Genomic DNA, 17,524 nt, shown 5'->3' with positions numbered 1-17,524 from the left:
TTTTACACAAACACTCAGTCGATCTTTCAGACACAACGAAAACAAAAGCGAAGGCGTTTATTTAATTTTTTAAAATTTCACTTCATTTCACACAAGAGCTCATATTTTAGCATTTAAAACATTCCAAAACTATTTATGAGTTAAGATCAAAACAACAATTTTAAAGAAACTCCAAAACATTAACGTAGTAAATGTATTTTGATGTAACTAAATATAGAAATTTTCTCATCACGAGAAAATGCAAAAACAACAAAAAATTTCGAAACAAAAGAAAAATTAAAAAAAAAAAACAATATCGAAAAAATAGTTTGCGACACTGACGCAACATCTTCTACGACGTATTGAAAGAAGAAAGTAGTACAAATGATCTTGCTGTGTGCTAGAATAGATAGATCATTAAAATTGAATATTGGCAGAGTTAATAAATTATATATTATTGTGAAATGATGATTACAGACCTATGGAGTGTTGATGACTAATTAGATAATCATATTGTTTGGCTGGCAATTTTCCCAAAATCCTAAAAGGAATTTTAAATATTTAATTATAAAAGATTTGTTTTATCTTTGTGTTTGGCATTCAGTTGATATGCTGAAATTTTTTAATAATGATGTTTTTTTAACCTAAATTTATTGTCACTAAAGTTGATTTCAGAGGTATTTATTTGTTTATATGTCAACACGCTACTAAATTTAACTATTATGTATCTTGATAGCATCTTTATATTTTTTTGCTTACATTTTATTGATTTGCCTTGCAGCTTTCTTTGGAAATTCATGACAAAATCGACAGAGAAAGAATCAGCCAATGCGAATTAAAAGAATTTCGCTACTTTTTAAACTGTTATAGGTTGGAAAAAAAAAGAATTAATAAATTAAATAAATCTATAAGATAACAAAGAAAAAGGTCATTAGTATAAAAAGATTATAATTTTTGTTAAGAAAGAATACATCTAGAAATGAATGCATTGTTTTATTATTTGTTTTATAAATGAAGATAACATTTTTTCAATTCTTAATATATTACAAAATTTTGAAGATGACACATAACGTTTTACATTGAAGGCTAAAGAAATTGGAACTGTCTAATTCTTGGTAAAATATCTTTCTAACACCTTTATCGCAAAAATAAGGAAAATCATGGTAGAACATGCGGATTACTGGATATAACTAAATGGTCATTCGCTTGATTTCACTAACATTATATATTATTGTATAAACTGACAATTACTGTCAATTAAAATTTAATTGTTTATAACTATTAGAGATTTTTAAGTACTAACTAACTAACTAACTAACTAACTAACTAACTAACTAACTAACTAACTAACTAACTAACTAACTAACTAACTAACTAACTAACTAACTAACTAACTAACTAACTAACTAACTAACTAACTAACTAACTAACTAACTAACTAACTAACTAACTAACTAACTACTAACTAACTAACTAACTAACTAACTAACTAACTAACTAACTAACTAACTAACTAACTAACTAACTAACTACTAACTAACTAACTAACTAACTACTAACTAACTAACTAACTAACTAACTAACTAACTAACTAACTAACTAACTAACTAACTAACTAACTAACTAACTAACTAACTAACTAACTAACTAACTAACTAACTAACTAACAACTAACTAACTAACTAACTAACTAACTAACTAACTAACTAACTACTAACTAACTAACTAACTAACTAACTAACTAACTAACTAACTAACTACTAACTAACTAACTAACTAACTAACTAACTAACTAACTAACTAACTAACTAACTAACTAACTAACTAACTAACTAACTAACTAACTAACTAACTAACTAACTAACTAACTAACTAACTAACTAACTACTAACTAACTACTAACTAACTAACTAACTAACTAACTAACTAACTAACTAACTAACTAACTAACTAACTAACTAACTAACTAACTAACTAACTACTAACTAACTAACTAACTAACTAACTAACTAACTAACTAACTAACTAACTAACTACTAACTAACTAACTAACTAACTAACTAACTAACGAACTAACTAACTAACTAACTACTAACTAACTAACTAACTAACTAACTAACTAACTAACTAACTACTAACTAACTAACTAACTAACTAACTAACTAACTAACTAACTAACTAACTAACTAACTACTACTAACTAACTACTAACTAACTAACTAACTAACTAACTAACTACTAACTAACTAACTACTACTACTCGGGACCAGAGTTTTTAAATTATGTAACTGTTGCAAATTATTTTAATTCTTCGATTACAGATTTATTACCTTTTTATCTATTCCACTGTACATCACTAAACCTACTTTAGGATAAAGCAAATCGGGGGTTTGATGTACTTTGTAAAACAATGTTTGATGTTTACGAAAATAAATGAGCCAAAATATGAAATTTTACTTTAACAGTGAAATTTCTTTGCAAAAAACGTAAATACAAATTTATTTATTTTAATATATATTGTAAAAAAAATATGACGTGTATTGTTATTATTAATTTATTTAGGTATTTAGTATGCACTTTTGGTAAAACAAATTTAATATTTTGTTTTCATTTTCTGTTTAAGTTTTAACATGCTTCTGTTTTTATTATGTTTTTTTTTTTAATGTTGCACAATTGTAAAAAGTTAACAATAAAATGAGCAAAGCTACCTAAATGTCCAAATATTTTTTTTTTGCTAATTGTGTTAAAAACAGTGATTAATTAATTGTTATTCAATTTTTTTATGAACATTATTTTAAGTTTGTTATTATTTTTAGGTTTTTTTTAGAGAGAAAGGGGCAGAAGTGGGGGAGATTTGGTGTAACATTTAAATATTTAACATAACACACAAAAAATAAATATGTATATTGATGTCAGTCAGTCATGCCTCAAATATTGGCACGATAATTAAAATACAAATTCCGCCATACATTTAAATTAAAACGACAAATTTATTTATTTATTTTAGACGAGTATTAATTTTATATTAAATATAAAATAAGTTTGTTTTTGCATAGTAGGAAGGTAGGTCTAAATAAATTAAAAAACAATGTGTATGAATATTTATTTATAAGTTGGCACGCATTTTTCCGTGTTTTTCCTTTTAAAGTCCCTTGTATGAGGGTGCTATTTTGCATATGAATTATAATTTATAAATTTAAGTACATAGTACGACAATTAAATTGTGTGTGAGAGTGTTTTTTTTAATTTATTTCATTTCATAAATTTGTCAAAACATTCCTCACCTTATTGAGTTAGTTGTTCAATTGTTAATCATTGTCATGATCAGTTTGAAAATAAAACTAAATAGTTTTTATTTTATTATTATTGTTATTATTTATATTAAGGTGATTAATTTTTTTAAAAGAATTATTTAATGATTGAATGTATGCGAAATATGGCAAGACATATTTTTTATTCAAATAATAATTATACGTTCGGGTGTGCGCCGCAGAAAAAGTTAAACAAATATCATTTGTTTCTATTAATTTTATGCATCAAAATACGTCATTTTATTTGATTTGTTTAATAGTAGGTAATTTTTATTTGGAATTCTTTGTAAAAAAATTTTTATTTCAAAAATATTTATTTTAGTACAATTTATCATTATTCCTTTAATTTAAATTGCGTAGTTCAGGGTATTTGATGTTTGAAGGCGTTTAAAATTGATTGTTTTAGAATTTAACAAAAATATTTGTTTGGATGCATCATTTTTTTGCTTAATTTATTAAAAGCGCAAAATTATTTATTTATTACACAATTTACTTATTGAACAATTAACAAGTAAGAAAGTATAGTCGGGCGTAGCCGACCATATGATACCCTACACCAGTTATGAATATTAAATGTGATTTATTTTTCATAATAAAACATTTATTTTCAATATTCCCTTGTTCCGATACATTTAAGCAATTTATGGATGAAAAACTAATTTTCTGGGGGCTAGGAGCAAATATGGACCAAGCCCGATAAAATTTTGTGAATATATTTATATTTACATAATATTTTATTGTACTGAATTTCATCGCGATATTTGTGTTTATAAGTTAATTTGGGACATTCAAGTAATTTTCTGAAGGGGACTTTGTATGGGAGCTATGGTCAGATGGGATGATGAAATTTGCAGGGTCATCAAGACTTCTATAAAACTTAGTTGTGCCGTATTTTATCGATATATCTGTATATTTAACATAATTATGAGCTCAGAAGCCCTTTTCGGGGGGACCTGTTCTATGGGGGCTAGGTAAAATAATGGACCGATTTTAACCATTTGCAATAGGCTTCGTCCTTGGGTCAAATAAAACGTGCATGCCAAATTTCATCCAATTGCGACCTGTACCTTGCGCACAAGGTTTACATGGCCAGCCAGACGGACGGACGGATGGACGGACGGACGAACATAGCTTAATCGACTCAGAAAACGATTCTAAGCCGATTGGTATACTTTAAGGTGGGTCTAGGACGAATATTTTTGTATGTTACAAACATCAGCACAAATCCAATATACCCTCCCCACTAAAGTGGTGTAGGGTATAAAAATAAATTTTCCACTCGTCGCCTTTTTTTGCTAGTAAAGTAGGTATCCGTTTAGGTATCTAAAATTTTTAATTAAAATATACATGATTTTATATTCATCAATAAAAAAGATGGATGTTATATTGAATTTGTCAATCCGTTAGCAATATATTGAAATATTTATAGTCTAGTCTAGTCTATAGTCTAGTCTATAGTCTAGTCTATAGTCTAGTCTATAGTCTAGTCTATAGTCTAGTCTAGTCTAGTCTAGTCTATAGTCTAGTCTAGTCTATAGTCTAGTCTAGTCTAGTCTAGTCTAGTCTAGTCTAGTCTAGTCTAGTCTAGTCTAGTCTAGTCTAGTCTAGTCTAGTCTAGTCTAGTCTAGTCTAGTCTAGTCTATAGTCTAGTCTATAGTCTAGTCTATAGTCTAGTCTATAGTCTAGTCTATAGTCTAGTCTATAGTCTAGTCTATAGTCTAGTCTATAGTCTAGTCTATAGTCTAGTCTATAGTCTAGTCTATAGTCTAGTCTATAGTCTAGTCTAGTCTAGTCTATAGTCTAGTCTATAGTCTAGTCTATAGTCTAGTCTAGTCTAGTCTAGTCTAGTCTATAGTCTAGTCCTAGTCTAGTCTAGTCTAGTCTAGTCTATAGTCAGTAGAGTCTAGTCTAGTCTAGTCTAGTCTAGTAGTCTAGTCTATAGTCTAGTCTATCTAGTCTATAGTCTAGTCTATAGTCTAGTCTATAGTCTATAGTCTATAGTCTAGTCTAGTCTATAGTCTAGTCTATAGTCTAGTCTATAGTCTAGTCTATAGTCTAGTCTATTCTAGTCTATAGTCTAGTCTATATCTAGTCTATAGTCTAGTCTATAGTCTAGTCTATAGTCTAGTCTATAGTCTAGTCTATTCTATAGTCTAGTCTATAGTCTAGTCTATATAGTCTAGTCTATAGTCTAGTCTATAGTCTAGTCTATAGTCTAGTCTATAGTCTAGTCTATAGTCTAGTCTATATAGTCTAGTCTATAGTCTAGTCTATAGTCTAGTCTATAGTCTAGTCTATAGTCTAGTCTATAGTCTAGTCTATAGTCTAGTCTATAGTCTAGTCTATAGTCTAGTCTATAGTCTAGTCTATAGTCTAGTCTATAGTCTAGTCTATAGTCTAGTCTATCTAGTCTATAGTCTAGTCTATCTATAGTCTAGTCTATAGTCTAGTCTATAGTCTAGTCTATAGTCTAGTCTATAGTCTAGTCTATAGTCTAGTCTCTAGTCTAGTCTATAGTCTAGTCTATAGTCTAGTCTATAGTCTAGTCTATAGTCTAGTCTATAGTCTAGTCTATAGTCTAGTCTATAGTCTAGTCTATAGTCTAGTCTATAAGTCTAGTCTATAGTCTAGTCTATAGTCTAGTCTATAGTCTAGTCTATAGTCTAGTCTATAGTCTAGTCTATAGTCTAGTCTATAGTCTAGTCTATAGTCTAGTCTATAGTCTAGTCTATAGTCTAGTCTATAGTCTAGTCTATAGTCTAGTCTATAGTCTAGTCTATAGTCTAGTCTATAGTCTAGTCTATAGTCTAGTCTATAGTCTAGTCTATAGTCTAGTCTATAGTCAGTCTATAGTCGTCTATAGTCTAGTCTATAGTCTAGTCTATAGTCTAGTCTATAGTCTAGTCTATTAGTCTAGTCTATAGTCTAGTCTATAGTCTAGGTCTATAGTCTAGTCTATAGTCTAGTCTATAGTCTAGTCTATAGTCTAGTCTATAGTCTAGTCTATAGTCTAGTCTATAGTCTAGTCTATAGTCTAGTCTATAGTCTAGTCTATAGTCTTGTCTATAGTCTAGTCTATAGTCTGTCTATAGTCTAGTCTATAGTCTAGTCTATAGTCTAGTCTATAGTCTAGTCTATAGTCTAGTCTATAGTAGTCTAGTCTATAGTCTAGTCTATAGTCTAGTCTATAGTCTAGTCTATAGTCTAGTCTAGTCTAGTCTATAGTCTAGTCTATAGTCTAGTCTATAGTCTAGTCTATAGTCTAGTCTATAGTCTAGTCTATAGTCTAGTCTATAGTCTAGTCTATAGTCTAGTCTATAGTCTAGTCTATAGTCTAGTCTATAGTCTAGTCTATAGTCTAGTCTATAGTCTAGTCTATAGTCTAGTCTATAGTCTAGTCTATAGTCTAGTCTATAGTCTAGTCTATAGTCTAGTCTATAGTCTAGTCTATAGTCTAGTCTATAGTCTAGTCTATAGTCTAGTCCTATAGTCTAGTCGATAGTCTAGTCCTATAGTCTAAGTCTATAGTCGAGTCTATAGTCTAGTCTATAGTCTAGTCTAGTCTAGTCTAGGTCTAGTCTATAGTCTAGTCTATAGTCTAGTCTATAGTCCTAAGTCTTATAGGCTAGTCTATTAGTCTAGTCTAATAGTCCTAGTCTATAGTCTAGCTATAGTCTGAGTCTATAGTCTATCTATAGTCTAGTCTAGTCTAAGTATAGTCCTAGTCTATAGTCTAGTCCTATAGTATTAGTCTATAGTCTAGTTCTATAGTCTATAGTCTAGTCTATAGTCTAGGGCTATAGTCTAAGCCTTGAAAGCTAGCTAATAATTGAAAATATTGCCCGAAAGAAAGCTTGAGAGCTAGCGACAGATTCTGTAGAAAATTCTTGAGCTAGAGAATGTTTCTATAGAAAAGTTTAATCTAGCGATAAAGAATTTATTTATGAGTAGAAGTTTAAGGAGAGTGAGTACAAACTAAATAACAAACAATTTTAAATCTTCAAAGATCTATTAGTAACAGACAATATTGAAATTCAATTAATTACACAGGAAATCAGTTCTTCTAATCAGAGAGTAGCTTTAAAAGCAATTGACAAACTGTCAAAACACAGGAATTATTTATTCAAATCTGCGCGAGTTTGTTGTGTTTTCCGTTTTATGACTAACCCACACTCTTAAGCCATGTAATACATACTCAACTAAAGATAATGCGATATTTAAAAAAAAAACTCATTTAGCCTTGAAATTATACACAAATTAACAGAAAACAGCGCCATTATTACCATATCAAATTATTTGGCGCCAATTCAAAAACACAACAGAAATTCAAACAGAAATCAATGTATAAAATGCTTGAATGTTTGTTTTTTTATAGAAAAATATAATTAAAATCTTAGAGGAAAAAAAATGAAACAGCCAATAATGTGTAAGTAAGTGAATAAACATAAAAATTTAAAATAAGAACATGAACAAATTGGCAAAATCTAGCATTAATGCATGTGGGTGAACTTCATTAAAAAAAAACTATTGAAAGTAGTTAAAATGATAAATTGTGGGGATATTGTTAAACTTAAAAAAAAGACTTGTGAATGAGTTTGTATGGATATAAAAAAACAATAATTTTCAAATATTAATTGTAAATATTTTTTAAACTAGATTCTTGTTGTTATTTTTTTTTTCTTAAATTTTGTTCAAATTTGTTATAGTTTTCAAATGACCTTCAATAATTTAAGGTTTTTTTCCAAACCTTTCTAAAGTATAATTGTTATCATTATTATTAAAATTATTTATATTGTTGTTACTTTTATTTTAATTATTTGTTATTTTAGTTGTATTTATGAACCAATAAATATCCTAACAAAATACAGTATAACTTTTTAAAAAGTGAATTAAATAATAAAGAAAAATGTTTTTATATTTATTTAACCAACCATATTTTTATTATTATTATTTTTAAAATTTTTTGTTTAAAATTAGTTTTATTAAACAATAACAAATTAATTGTGGGTTGATTGCCAAAAATCGCAAAATAATAAAAATCTTAAAACAAAAAAATTACAATTAACAATTTAAAAAAAAAAAAATATTGTCATTCATGCTTTTTAAATTTGTTACCAACTAATTTGTTGAAAAAATTATGTTTGCACTATAAATATTGGGTGACTTCATTTGTTATTTTTAACAGTTTTTGTTTTGGTTTCAATTTAAAAAAATAGTGTAAAGTTTTATACAAAAAACACTATAAATCTATGGATTACATTTATAAATCTTTATGTAAGCAACTTGTTTTTTTTAAAAACACCTTCACTTGGTTTCAATATAGTAATTTCATTGATACTTGTAGTTTTGAAAATCGAGAAGAGGGGTCAGAGTTTTTTTGTGACATTTTATATTGAAAATCTGGTAATACCGATATTAATACGAGATATTAATCTTTATAGTGATATTCTCAAAGTTCGATTACACTAAAAATAATTAAGTACGGAGGTTCGGTAAATGCGAATTTTTTGCGATCAAAGTTCTCGTTCTATTTAAACTATGTTGCCAGATGGTCGGACAGCGATTAAACTCTTTTGACGGCCTTATTTAACGGTAATACTTTTAAAACCACAGGGTAACCACCGCCCCTTTGTGCCTTGCAAAGAACACGCAGGTGGCAATTTGTATACATGATTCCGACGGCCCATATACAAGCACTTTGCTCATGTACTCGAGCTATCTAATCTCTGACCATTAGTGCCCCGTTGCTTAACTTCCGAGATGCAAAAACATCACTTACGTTTATAACATCGCAGATGGGATAGTTTCTGTTGATTCGGGAACAGCACCTACAGTCATAATCGGTGGACTGAAATAAGAATCCATCAAATAAGCCAATGACATGTTCTTACTCACAGAGGACACACTATGGTAAGTCTGGTATGAAGGGAGTAAGTACTGAACATACCCTGACAGGGAAGGAAAATTCAATGGTGTCACCTGTATAAGGCACTGTACATCCTTCACCATTCAATCCAGCACATTTTATCCGACACATTTATTGAGAAAAACATTCGTCACATTTATTCTAGGTGAACGAGGTCAGTAAACCCCTTATTCTGTATCACATACATTTGACACCAACTCACACAGCAGTCACTCCTATAGTGAGTATATGTTGTCTTTTACGGCAACTGAAATTATCCCCAAATATAGATTTTACCGTGTGTCAGTCTTTTAACCAACATTTTCTTAACGGGAGTGTGGATTTAACCCACAGAAAGCACGTGCATTCTAAAGAGACCTCTCCAAATAACCAGGACAACCAGACAAAGTCCGAAACTCTGCCCTGAGAGCTACCCGTAATATCATATTACATGTCTCCCTGGTTCAAACCCAAGTCAAATCATTCCAAGGAAAGACCGAGGATACATTTGACACCACCATTTTATAGTCCCGGAGGACTAGAGTTACTGTTAGATAGTCTTTTTCCCCGGATCGCGATCACACCAAAATGGGGGAAGATGTCGAAGTGCTTTACGACTTTTTCATCCACAGGGTGATCTTATTTGACGACTCACCACTGCCCCTTTGTATATCTTACACGCAGTTGTCAATTTTTTACATAATTCTGCCGGACCATGTACAAGAACTTTGCTCAAGTACTCACTATCTAGTCTCTTGCCCTAGTAGACCCGTTGAGAAATGACAGGAATCATGAGTCAACCTCAATCAAACCCTGGCAAGGAGAAGGCAATCACTAGTTTAGAGCCAATGGAAGGGGCAATCAAGAAGTGGGAAGTTCCGATTTATGTTTTAGAGTTGTGGAAAATTGGGTCCAGCTTATTCCCTCATTCCAATGATTTCGCGCTGGACATTTGAATTAAATTATTTCTAAAATATTTGAAGAACTGTGTTTTATATTTAACCCCAAATTTGTTCTTGATTTCCGAATACGGAAAAGTATGAAAAGTATAAATTTTGAAAGTTTAAGTAATTTTCTGAGGGAGGACTTTTATGGTGGTTAGGGTTTTATATGATTTCAATATTTGTGGTCGACAAACATACATTTCGATGTGATGCAAATAGAATGGCAATATCGGCCCTTGTTTTGTAAATTTGATTTGTTTATCTGAGTTCTTAAAATTGCAAACAATATTTTCAAAGTTTCCTAATGACAAATCAAGTTCTAAATTAATTTTTAAAATTCTATATAAATTAAATACAATAATAATTGTGAAACTCGCATTTGTATGAAGTAATTTTAAAACATTATTTACCTTCATATGAATCACCTTCATTTAGCGACTTTAAAAATTCTATACAAAATATTTTTTAAATGTTTGTTTTATTAGAAATTATCATCATAATACTGAATGAAATTTCCCCACTTTAATGGAGGGCACAACAAAGAAAAGTATTTGAAGAGAATTCATCAATTGTTTGTGTCTAACAACAATCTGTAACAATCTTCAATTAGCACTCAACAGCTATACGATCGGGTATTTTACGAATATTGATGTTTTGTTGTTTTTTTTCTTCATATTCGTCGCATTGAATACGAATTATTTAGCAGTGCAACAGGTGTTTGAGAAGTAAGAGCAGAGAAAAAGATAAAACAGAGACATGTGTTTAAGTTATTATTAAGTAATAAGAACTGATCTAAGTTCGGCAGTAAGTGATGATATTGTCGGTGCTGGTATGAGTGACAGCGGCGGTGTAATAGATACATTTAAGTTATTTTATTTTTCACTATGTAAGTGGGTGGTGTTTAGGTTACGAGGGTGTTTTTTGATTTAATCACTAACTAACAAAGAAAAATTTTAAATAATTTCCAACAAAGCGAAATGTGTTAATTTAGTGAAATGTAATTAGTTGTAACATTAATATTCAGTTGCAGTTACTTGTTAGTTGTCAGAAATTGTATTACATATATGGGAGGGAACACCTTAGTGAATTTTACTTTTAGATTTTGATAGAGAATGTTCTCAGGAAGAATATAATAATTGCTGCCAAAAACAAGTGTCAAATATAAGGCAAAGCGAATATATAAAATGTGAAGATGTTTAAATAGAAAAATGTTTCTTGATATATGAAATTTTATACCCAGACTGTCATATACATTCGAATTTTTCTCTAGAAATGCGACACTGCTATCAGTTTTCAGATCGCAATGAAGTGTTCTTGTTTAATTCACAGGGAAAATATGATATTTTCACCTTCTAATAATATAATTCCCACATAGTTTAGAATATTTTAACTTGTAGCGTTAGAATTACAATCAATATGGAGACAGATAAAGAGAATATGATCCCTCGATGAATTGAACACTGAGAATATATGCAAAAAGAGAAAGAACTCACCAACTTGAGGGCACTCTTCTGAAGTTATGTATCAGATACAACTCTAAGGTTAGCCTTGCCAAAAACACAAAGCTATGGCCTATTTCTCCTCTCAAGTAGTTTTTTTTCAAAATGTCCCCAAACTAGCCCCGACAAGGACTCTGAATCGATGGTGTCCACAGCATTATTAGAAACCAGAAGGAGTCAAATCCTAAGAGCGAGAAGGTGATCACCAACCCACAAGAATACACTTTAATTGCCTTCTTCAAAGTGAACATTGCAAGGGCAAATTCAAAATTTCACTACACATTCACCAGAAATTGAAAATTTCACCAAAAATATTACATTTTTACGCTAAATCTTAAGTTTTCACTATAAATATTAAATTTACACGGAAAGTTTTATTAAAAATTTGAAATTTCATGAAAATTTAATTAAAATTTTATGAAAAATTCAAAATTTTATTAAAAATTAAAATTTTATAAAAATTAAATTTTATTAAAAATCAAAATTTTATTAAAAATCTAAATTTTATTTTTATTAATTTTATTGAAAATTCAAAATGTTATTAAAAATTCAAAATTTATTAATAATTCAAAATTTTAATAAAATTCAAAATTTTATTAAAATTTCAAAATTTTATTAAAAATTTATAATTTTATTAAAAATTCAATTTTTTTTTAAAATTCAAAATTTTACTAAAAATTTATTAAAAATTCCAAATTTTATTAAAAATTTAAAATTTTACGAAAAATTCAAAACTTTACTAAAATATAAAATTTTACGAACAATTTAAAATTTTAGTAAAAATTCAAAATTTTAGTAAAATTTCAAAGTTTTAGTAAAAATTCGAAATTTTACTAAAAATTTTATTTTTTGGTAAATTTTCACAAAATACAAAATTTTCCCTAGATATTCAAAAATTTCCAAAAAAATTTTTCTCTAGAATTTCAAAATTTCACTAGAAATTTCAAATTTTTGCTAGAGTTTCCTTTTATATTTCAAAAGAAAGTTTAATTTTCTCTAGAATTACAAAATTTAAATAAAAACTTATTTCTTGTTTAATAAAAATCTAAATTTTAAATTTTTGTATAAAAGAAAAATAAAGAAGAACGACTAAAGATATCTAATATTGAAATCTAAATTTACAAGTCCAAATTCTAAAGCGCCATTTATTATATTAATATTCCGAAAACGTAAAGTAACGTGAGAAAAAAGCAGTGCAAAACCATTTGATATGAATTAGTTCAGTACCCCAATAAAACTGATTACATTATTTTTTGGACATTAAATGTATGAAATTTGTTTTTAATTGAAAATTTTGCACACTAATAATTTTTGAAATTTCAAAAAAAAAGAGTTGAAATGAAAACTAACAGCTAAACCTAAGGCAGATAGATATGTAGATACTTAAAAGTATAGATGGAAAAAAGATACATGATGGTTGTTGTTGGCTGTAGCTGAATTTGCCACTAAATGTATATCGTGGCTGTTGGCTGTTTGGTTGACTTAACTGACTGACTGTTGCCTGCTGCCGCACACATTTATTTAACTTTGTACAACAATATTGTTTTATTTTATTTTTTATATTGTTAATATTGTTGTTATTGTTTTTGCTGTTTTGGTTTTTGTGTTTGTATATTTTGTTGTTTTCAAGTTTAAACCTAGACTCTCAATACAATTTGGATTTAGTGGCGATTTAGCCAGCTTGAGTAACAGACGTGTGCGCGATTTCAAATTTTCAAATTCAAAACAAAATCAAAAAAAAAGTAACGATCATTTGTGTTTTTTTATTTTATTTTTGCTGCTGTTACTAGATGTTTGTTGTTTTGTTACAATTTTTACATAAACAAATCAAAATTAAATTTGTTTAAAATTGTTTTCTTGTTGGCAACACAACATACAAAGATTGCAGTTGGTGTTGTTGTCGAAAAATCATTTAAACGTTGTTTTTGTATAATTTTTTTGTGGAATTTACGATCAGTAGTTAAAGTGTGTTTTTTTGTATTTGTTTTGTTTGCTGTAACGAAACGTAATGTTTATTGTAATAAAATCAAACGTGCTCTAAAACAAATCACCTTCTACAACAACAGTAACAACAACTATAACAATAACAAAATAGTAAAAATCATGCAATGTAACAAACAGTTCAAAAACATTTCTGTCGTTTTAAGAAAAAAATATGCAAAAGTGAATTAAATTGAGTCAAATTGTATTCAAAACGTTTTGTTTTCAAATTTAAACATAAAAACGTTTTGTTGGATTTTTGTTTTGTGTTGTTGTATTTGTAAATTAATGGCATAAATAAAATTTAAATTTGTAAAATTCATTAAAAAAGTAAAACATTGTATTAAACACCCCAAAATAAATTTCAAATACTTTAATTTAAAATCTTTTTCAAAAAGAAGTGAAAAATCCTTTTTTTTTTCAAAAATTCTCAAAAAAAAATTCAATTTGTGTGTAAAAGTGTGTTAAGCAACAAATTTGGAAATCTAGTTTTTTATTTGTTACAAACGCCATGTATATCACCTTTAGGATATTTTCATTGTGGGCGGTAAGTGTTTTTTTGATATCTTAGTTTTTTTTAACACATAAATAAATATTTAATATCTATAATAATATTGATTGCATAATTATATCTATAACTATAAATATTGTTTCATAGAAAAAAAATCAAATAAAATTATTATTCTCACGCGATTTAAAAATTTTGTTTATATCGCTATTGGCTGTTGTTTTAGTTTTATTGTTGTTATTTGTAATTATGCAAGTTATTTGTTGAAATCATTAAAAGTTAATTGAACTAATTGTTTGTATATAAATTTTTTAATGTTTATGTAGCAGCGTTTGTGTGTTTTTTTTTACATTATTATTGGTAATAGTTGCTGATTAGTTTATTTATTGTTATTGTTATTTGAAATTGTTTGCCAATTTCGTTATTGTCGTTATTGGCATGCATAACGTAATGACATATGTTTTTTTTTTTCACTTAATTTTTTTTATTATTTTAACTTATAATTGTTGTTGTTGAGTATTTTGTTTAAAACAATTTATGTTACTGGGTCAGTTTTCCTTTGAATTTCTATTATAAAAGAAATTTATTTCATAATCGTGGAATATGGAAAATCATTAGTTAAGGGAGCAAAGGTATTAAGTGCCTTTTTTTCTAATTTAAATCTGTTATGCTTTAAAGACGGTTTTAAACTGTTCTATTTAAAACAATTAAGAATGTATAGTCGGGCTTAACCGACCATATGATACTCTACATCAGTGAGTATGTTAAAAATGTGTTGGATTCTTTTTAATTTGTTTTTAGCTTAATTCCGAAATGTTTTAACAATTTGTTGACACAAAAAGAGTTTTTCTAAAAGAGGGCTTATATGGGAGCAAGGTTAAATATGGGCCTATTCTTATAAATTTTGGTAGAGGGATTTACGTCTACATTAAAGTTATTCATGCAAAATTTCATTGTGACATTAGTGTTTATAAGTGAATTTTGACGTGGACTTTTTATGGGGGCTAGGGTCAACTAAAGCCTGAACGTTACGAAAATCATTTAGATTTATAAAAAAACTAAGTTTTGCCGATCTTCTTAGAGATACAATAACATTTAACATTATTTTGAACTCAAAAGCCCTGTACGAGGAGTATGGTTGTATGGAGGCTAGGCGAAATAATGGACCAATTTTAAACATTTTCAATAAACTTTTTCCTTGAATCAAAAGAAGAGTATGAGCCAAATTTCATTAATTTATCTTGAAAATTGCGACCTGTAGCGTTTACGTGGACACACAGACGGACGGACATAGCTAAATCGACACAGGAAGTGATTCAGAGCCGATTGGTATACTTGATAGTGTTACAAACATCAGCACAAACACATAATCCTCCCCACTATAGTGGTGTAGGGTATAAATATGCTTAGAGACCAAAATGAAAAATAAGTTTTTACAGAAAAAAATATGTTCTGAAAGTTTGATTTAATTTTGATTTGAATTTGTCACTTTATGTTTTTATACGCTTCACCTTCGTGAAAAGATTTCTGTCCGATCGTCCGTCCGAATGTTTATCAACTCTTTTCGTTATTCAAATATTTGGATCATTGTAATTAAAACCAGAAAAATTCCCGGGATTCATATATTATATCGTTCGGGATACAAATATTATATCATTCTAATGAAAACCATCAAAATCCGAGATATGAACAAGATTCCAAAATTGTTTCCATATTTTCGAGTTCCATAAATAATGATGAAATCGCTAGTTTCCTGGTGCCGATTCAGAAGTCTGAAATGGTTCTAAATGCACTCCTTCTAGAACTAGGTTTTTAGAACAAATTCTAAAATATTTTTATTACAATATTAGTTTAGAACTAGTTTTAAATGGATAATCAGAGTCGCTCTTAATTGATTCAGTATTTACTTTCGTTTAGAACAAGTTATACACCGAGGGAAAAAATGGTAGAAAAGTACCCTGTCAAAAATGAGCTTAACATTTAGACTACGGATATGTAAAAAATTTAACAACCAGTTATCATTTTGATAACCACCGTTGTTGAAATGACAACGTATCGTTGTTAAGATATTATCAAAAGTAGGGATTTTTGGGGGTTTTACTATATCTTAAGCCTTTATATCAGTTTCAGGGTTTTGAACGTATCAGAATCCTAATTCAAAAAAGAATTGAGTTAATTCTCTGGCATAATTTAAGAATTAGCTCCCGTAAAAATTCATGATAAATGATTTTTATATTGATTAATGTGATATGATTTCAAATATGTAGTTGCAACCATTTTGATCGAATACAAAATTTTAAAACACAAAATTTTTTGCCAAAAATTAACATAAAAATGCAATAAATAACAAACTACCATAAAAAATCATTATGACCTTCAATAATTTACATTTTAAAATTGATATAGCAATGTAGGTATTTGTCAAATGTCCATCTTATGATTTTATAAGTACTAGAAGTATTCAGATTTATAACCCTTCATTCAAGTCTCTTTAGTTAATAAACAATTCGTTGCAGTTAATTTTAACAATTTTTTATAGTTTGTGGTCAAAACAAATCATTTAATAACTCATTTTCAAAAGCAAAATATTTCCGGAATTCCCTATAAATGGCAAACCCCCCTACTGTATAACCATAAAAATAATCAGGTTAAATATTTCTATAAACAAAAACCAAAAGTTTTCATAATTAAAATAAACAACTAAAAAATGTTTTATTGTTTTAAAAATTGAAAGGAATAAAAATCAATATAAAAACGATTTATTTTGCATAAAAATCTCATAAATCTCCTTTTCACCGAATTTAAAAAAATATAATAATATTTGAATTTCTAAAAACAGTAGAAGAATTTCTTAATGCTTTACAAATAAATAATTTAAATTTTATTATTTATTTATACTTTTTTTCTTTCTATGTTTCTACAAATTTTATTTAAATTAATTAATTTGACAAGTTAACAAGTCATAATCATAAGAAAGATGTTTGTAGTAAATATGTATGTTTTGGTTAGTTTAAATAAAAAAAAAAAAATGTTAATGAATTATTCATGAAAACAAAAGCAACAGTTTTGTTTTGTTTTGATTTTTTTTTGCAATAACTAAGTATGTCTGTAGGTTTTACTTTTTTCATTTGTTTTAAAAAGAAATTGTTAGTGTTTTTCTATTAAATTTTGTTATTGTTTTAAGAAATAAGGTAAAGCTGAAAAAAACCTGAACGATTTGACCCATATAAATACAGCCGATTATTAAAAATGATTATCTATGACAACATAATAATGAAAATCAGAAACAAAACGCGAATTAGCAGAGAAGAATTTAAAAAAAACGTGACAAACGACCTTTAGAAAAATTATGACTCATTTTTTTTTAGATTTTGTTGTTTGTAATACTGGGATTGTTG

The 17,524-nt window shown here is 28.1% G+C and overlaps 1 protein-coding gene across 1 annotated transcript in view; it reads left to right on the top strand.

Annotated features, from left to right (window-relative positions):
- Window positions 1-13,314: 13,314 nt before the first annotated feature.
- LOC119600741 overlaps window positions 13,315-17,524 on the top strand; it is a 36,517-nt gene continuing 32,307 nt past the window's right edge. Inside the window, exon 1 of the mRNA XM_037951222.1 lies at window positions 13,315-14,165. Within this exon, the coding sequence (XP_037807150.1) occupies window positions 14,130-14,165 (36 nt within the window). The 5' untranslated portion in view covers window positions 13,315-14,129. The remainder of the gene's footprint in view (window positions 14,166-17,524) is intronic.

Source organism: Lucilia sericata, unplaced genomic scaffold (genome assembly GCF_015586225.1).
Source record: "Lucilia sericata isolate MDLA Ls3-8-SP2 unplaced genomic scaffold, ASM1558622v1 Contig000120F_arrow, whole genome shotgun sequence".
NCBI lineage: Eukaryota > Metazoa > Arthropoda > Insecta > Diptera > Calliphoridae > Lucilia > Lucilia sericata.
The sequence above is the reverse complement of the archived record's forward strand: the minus strand, read 5'-3'. Positions and strand labels throughout refer to the sequence as shown.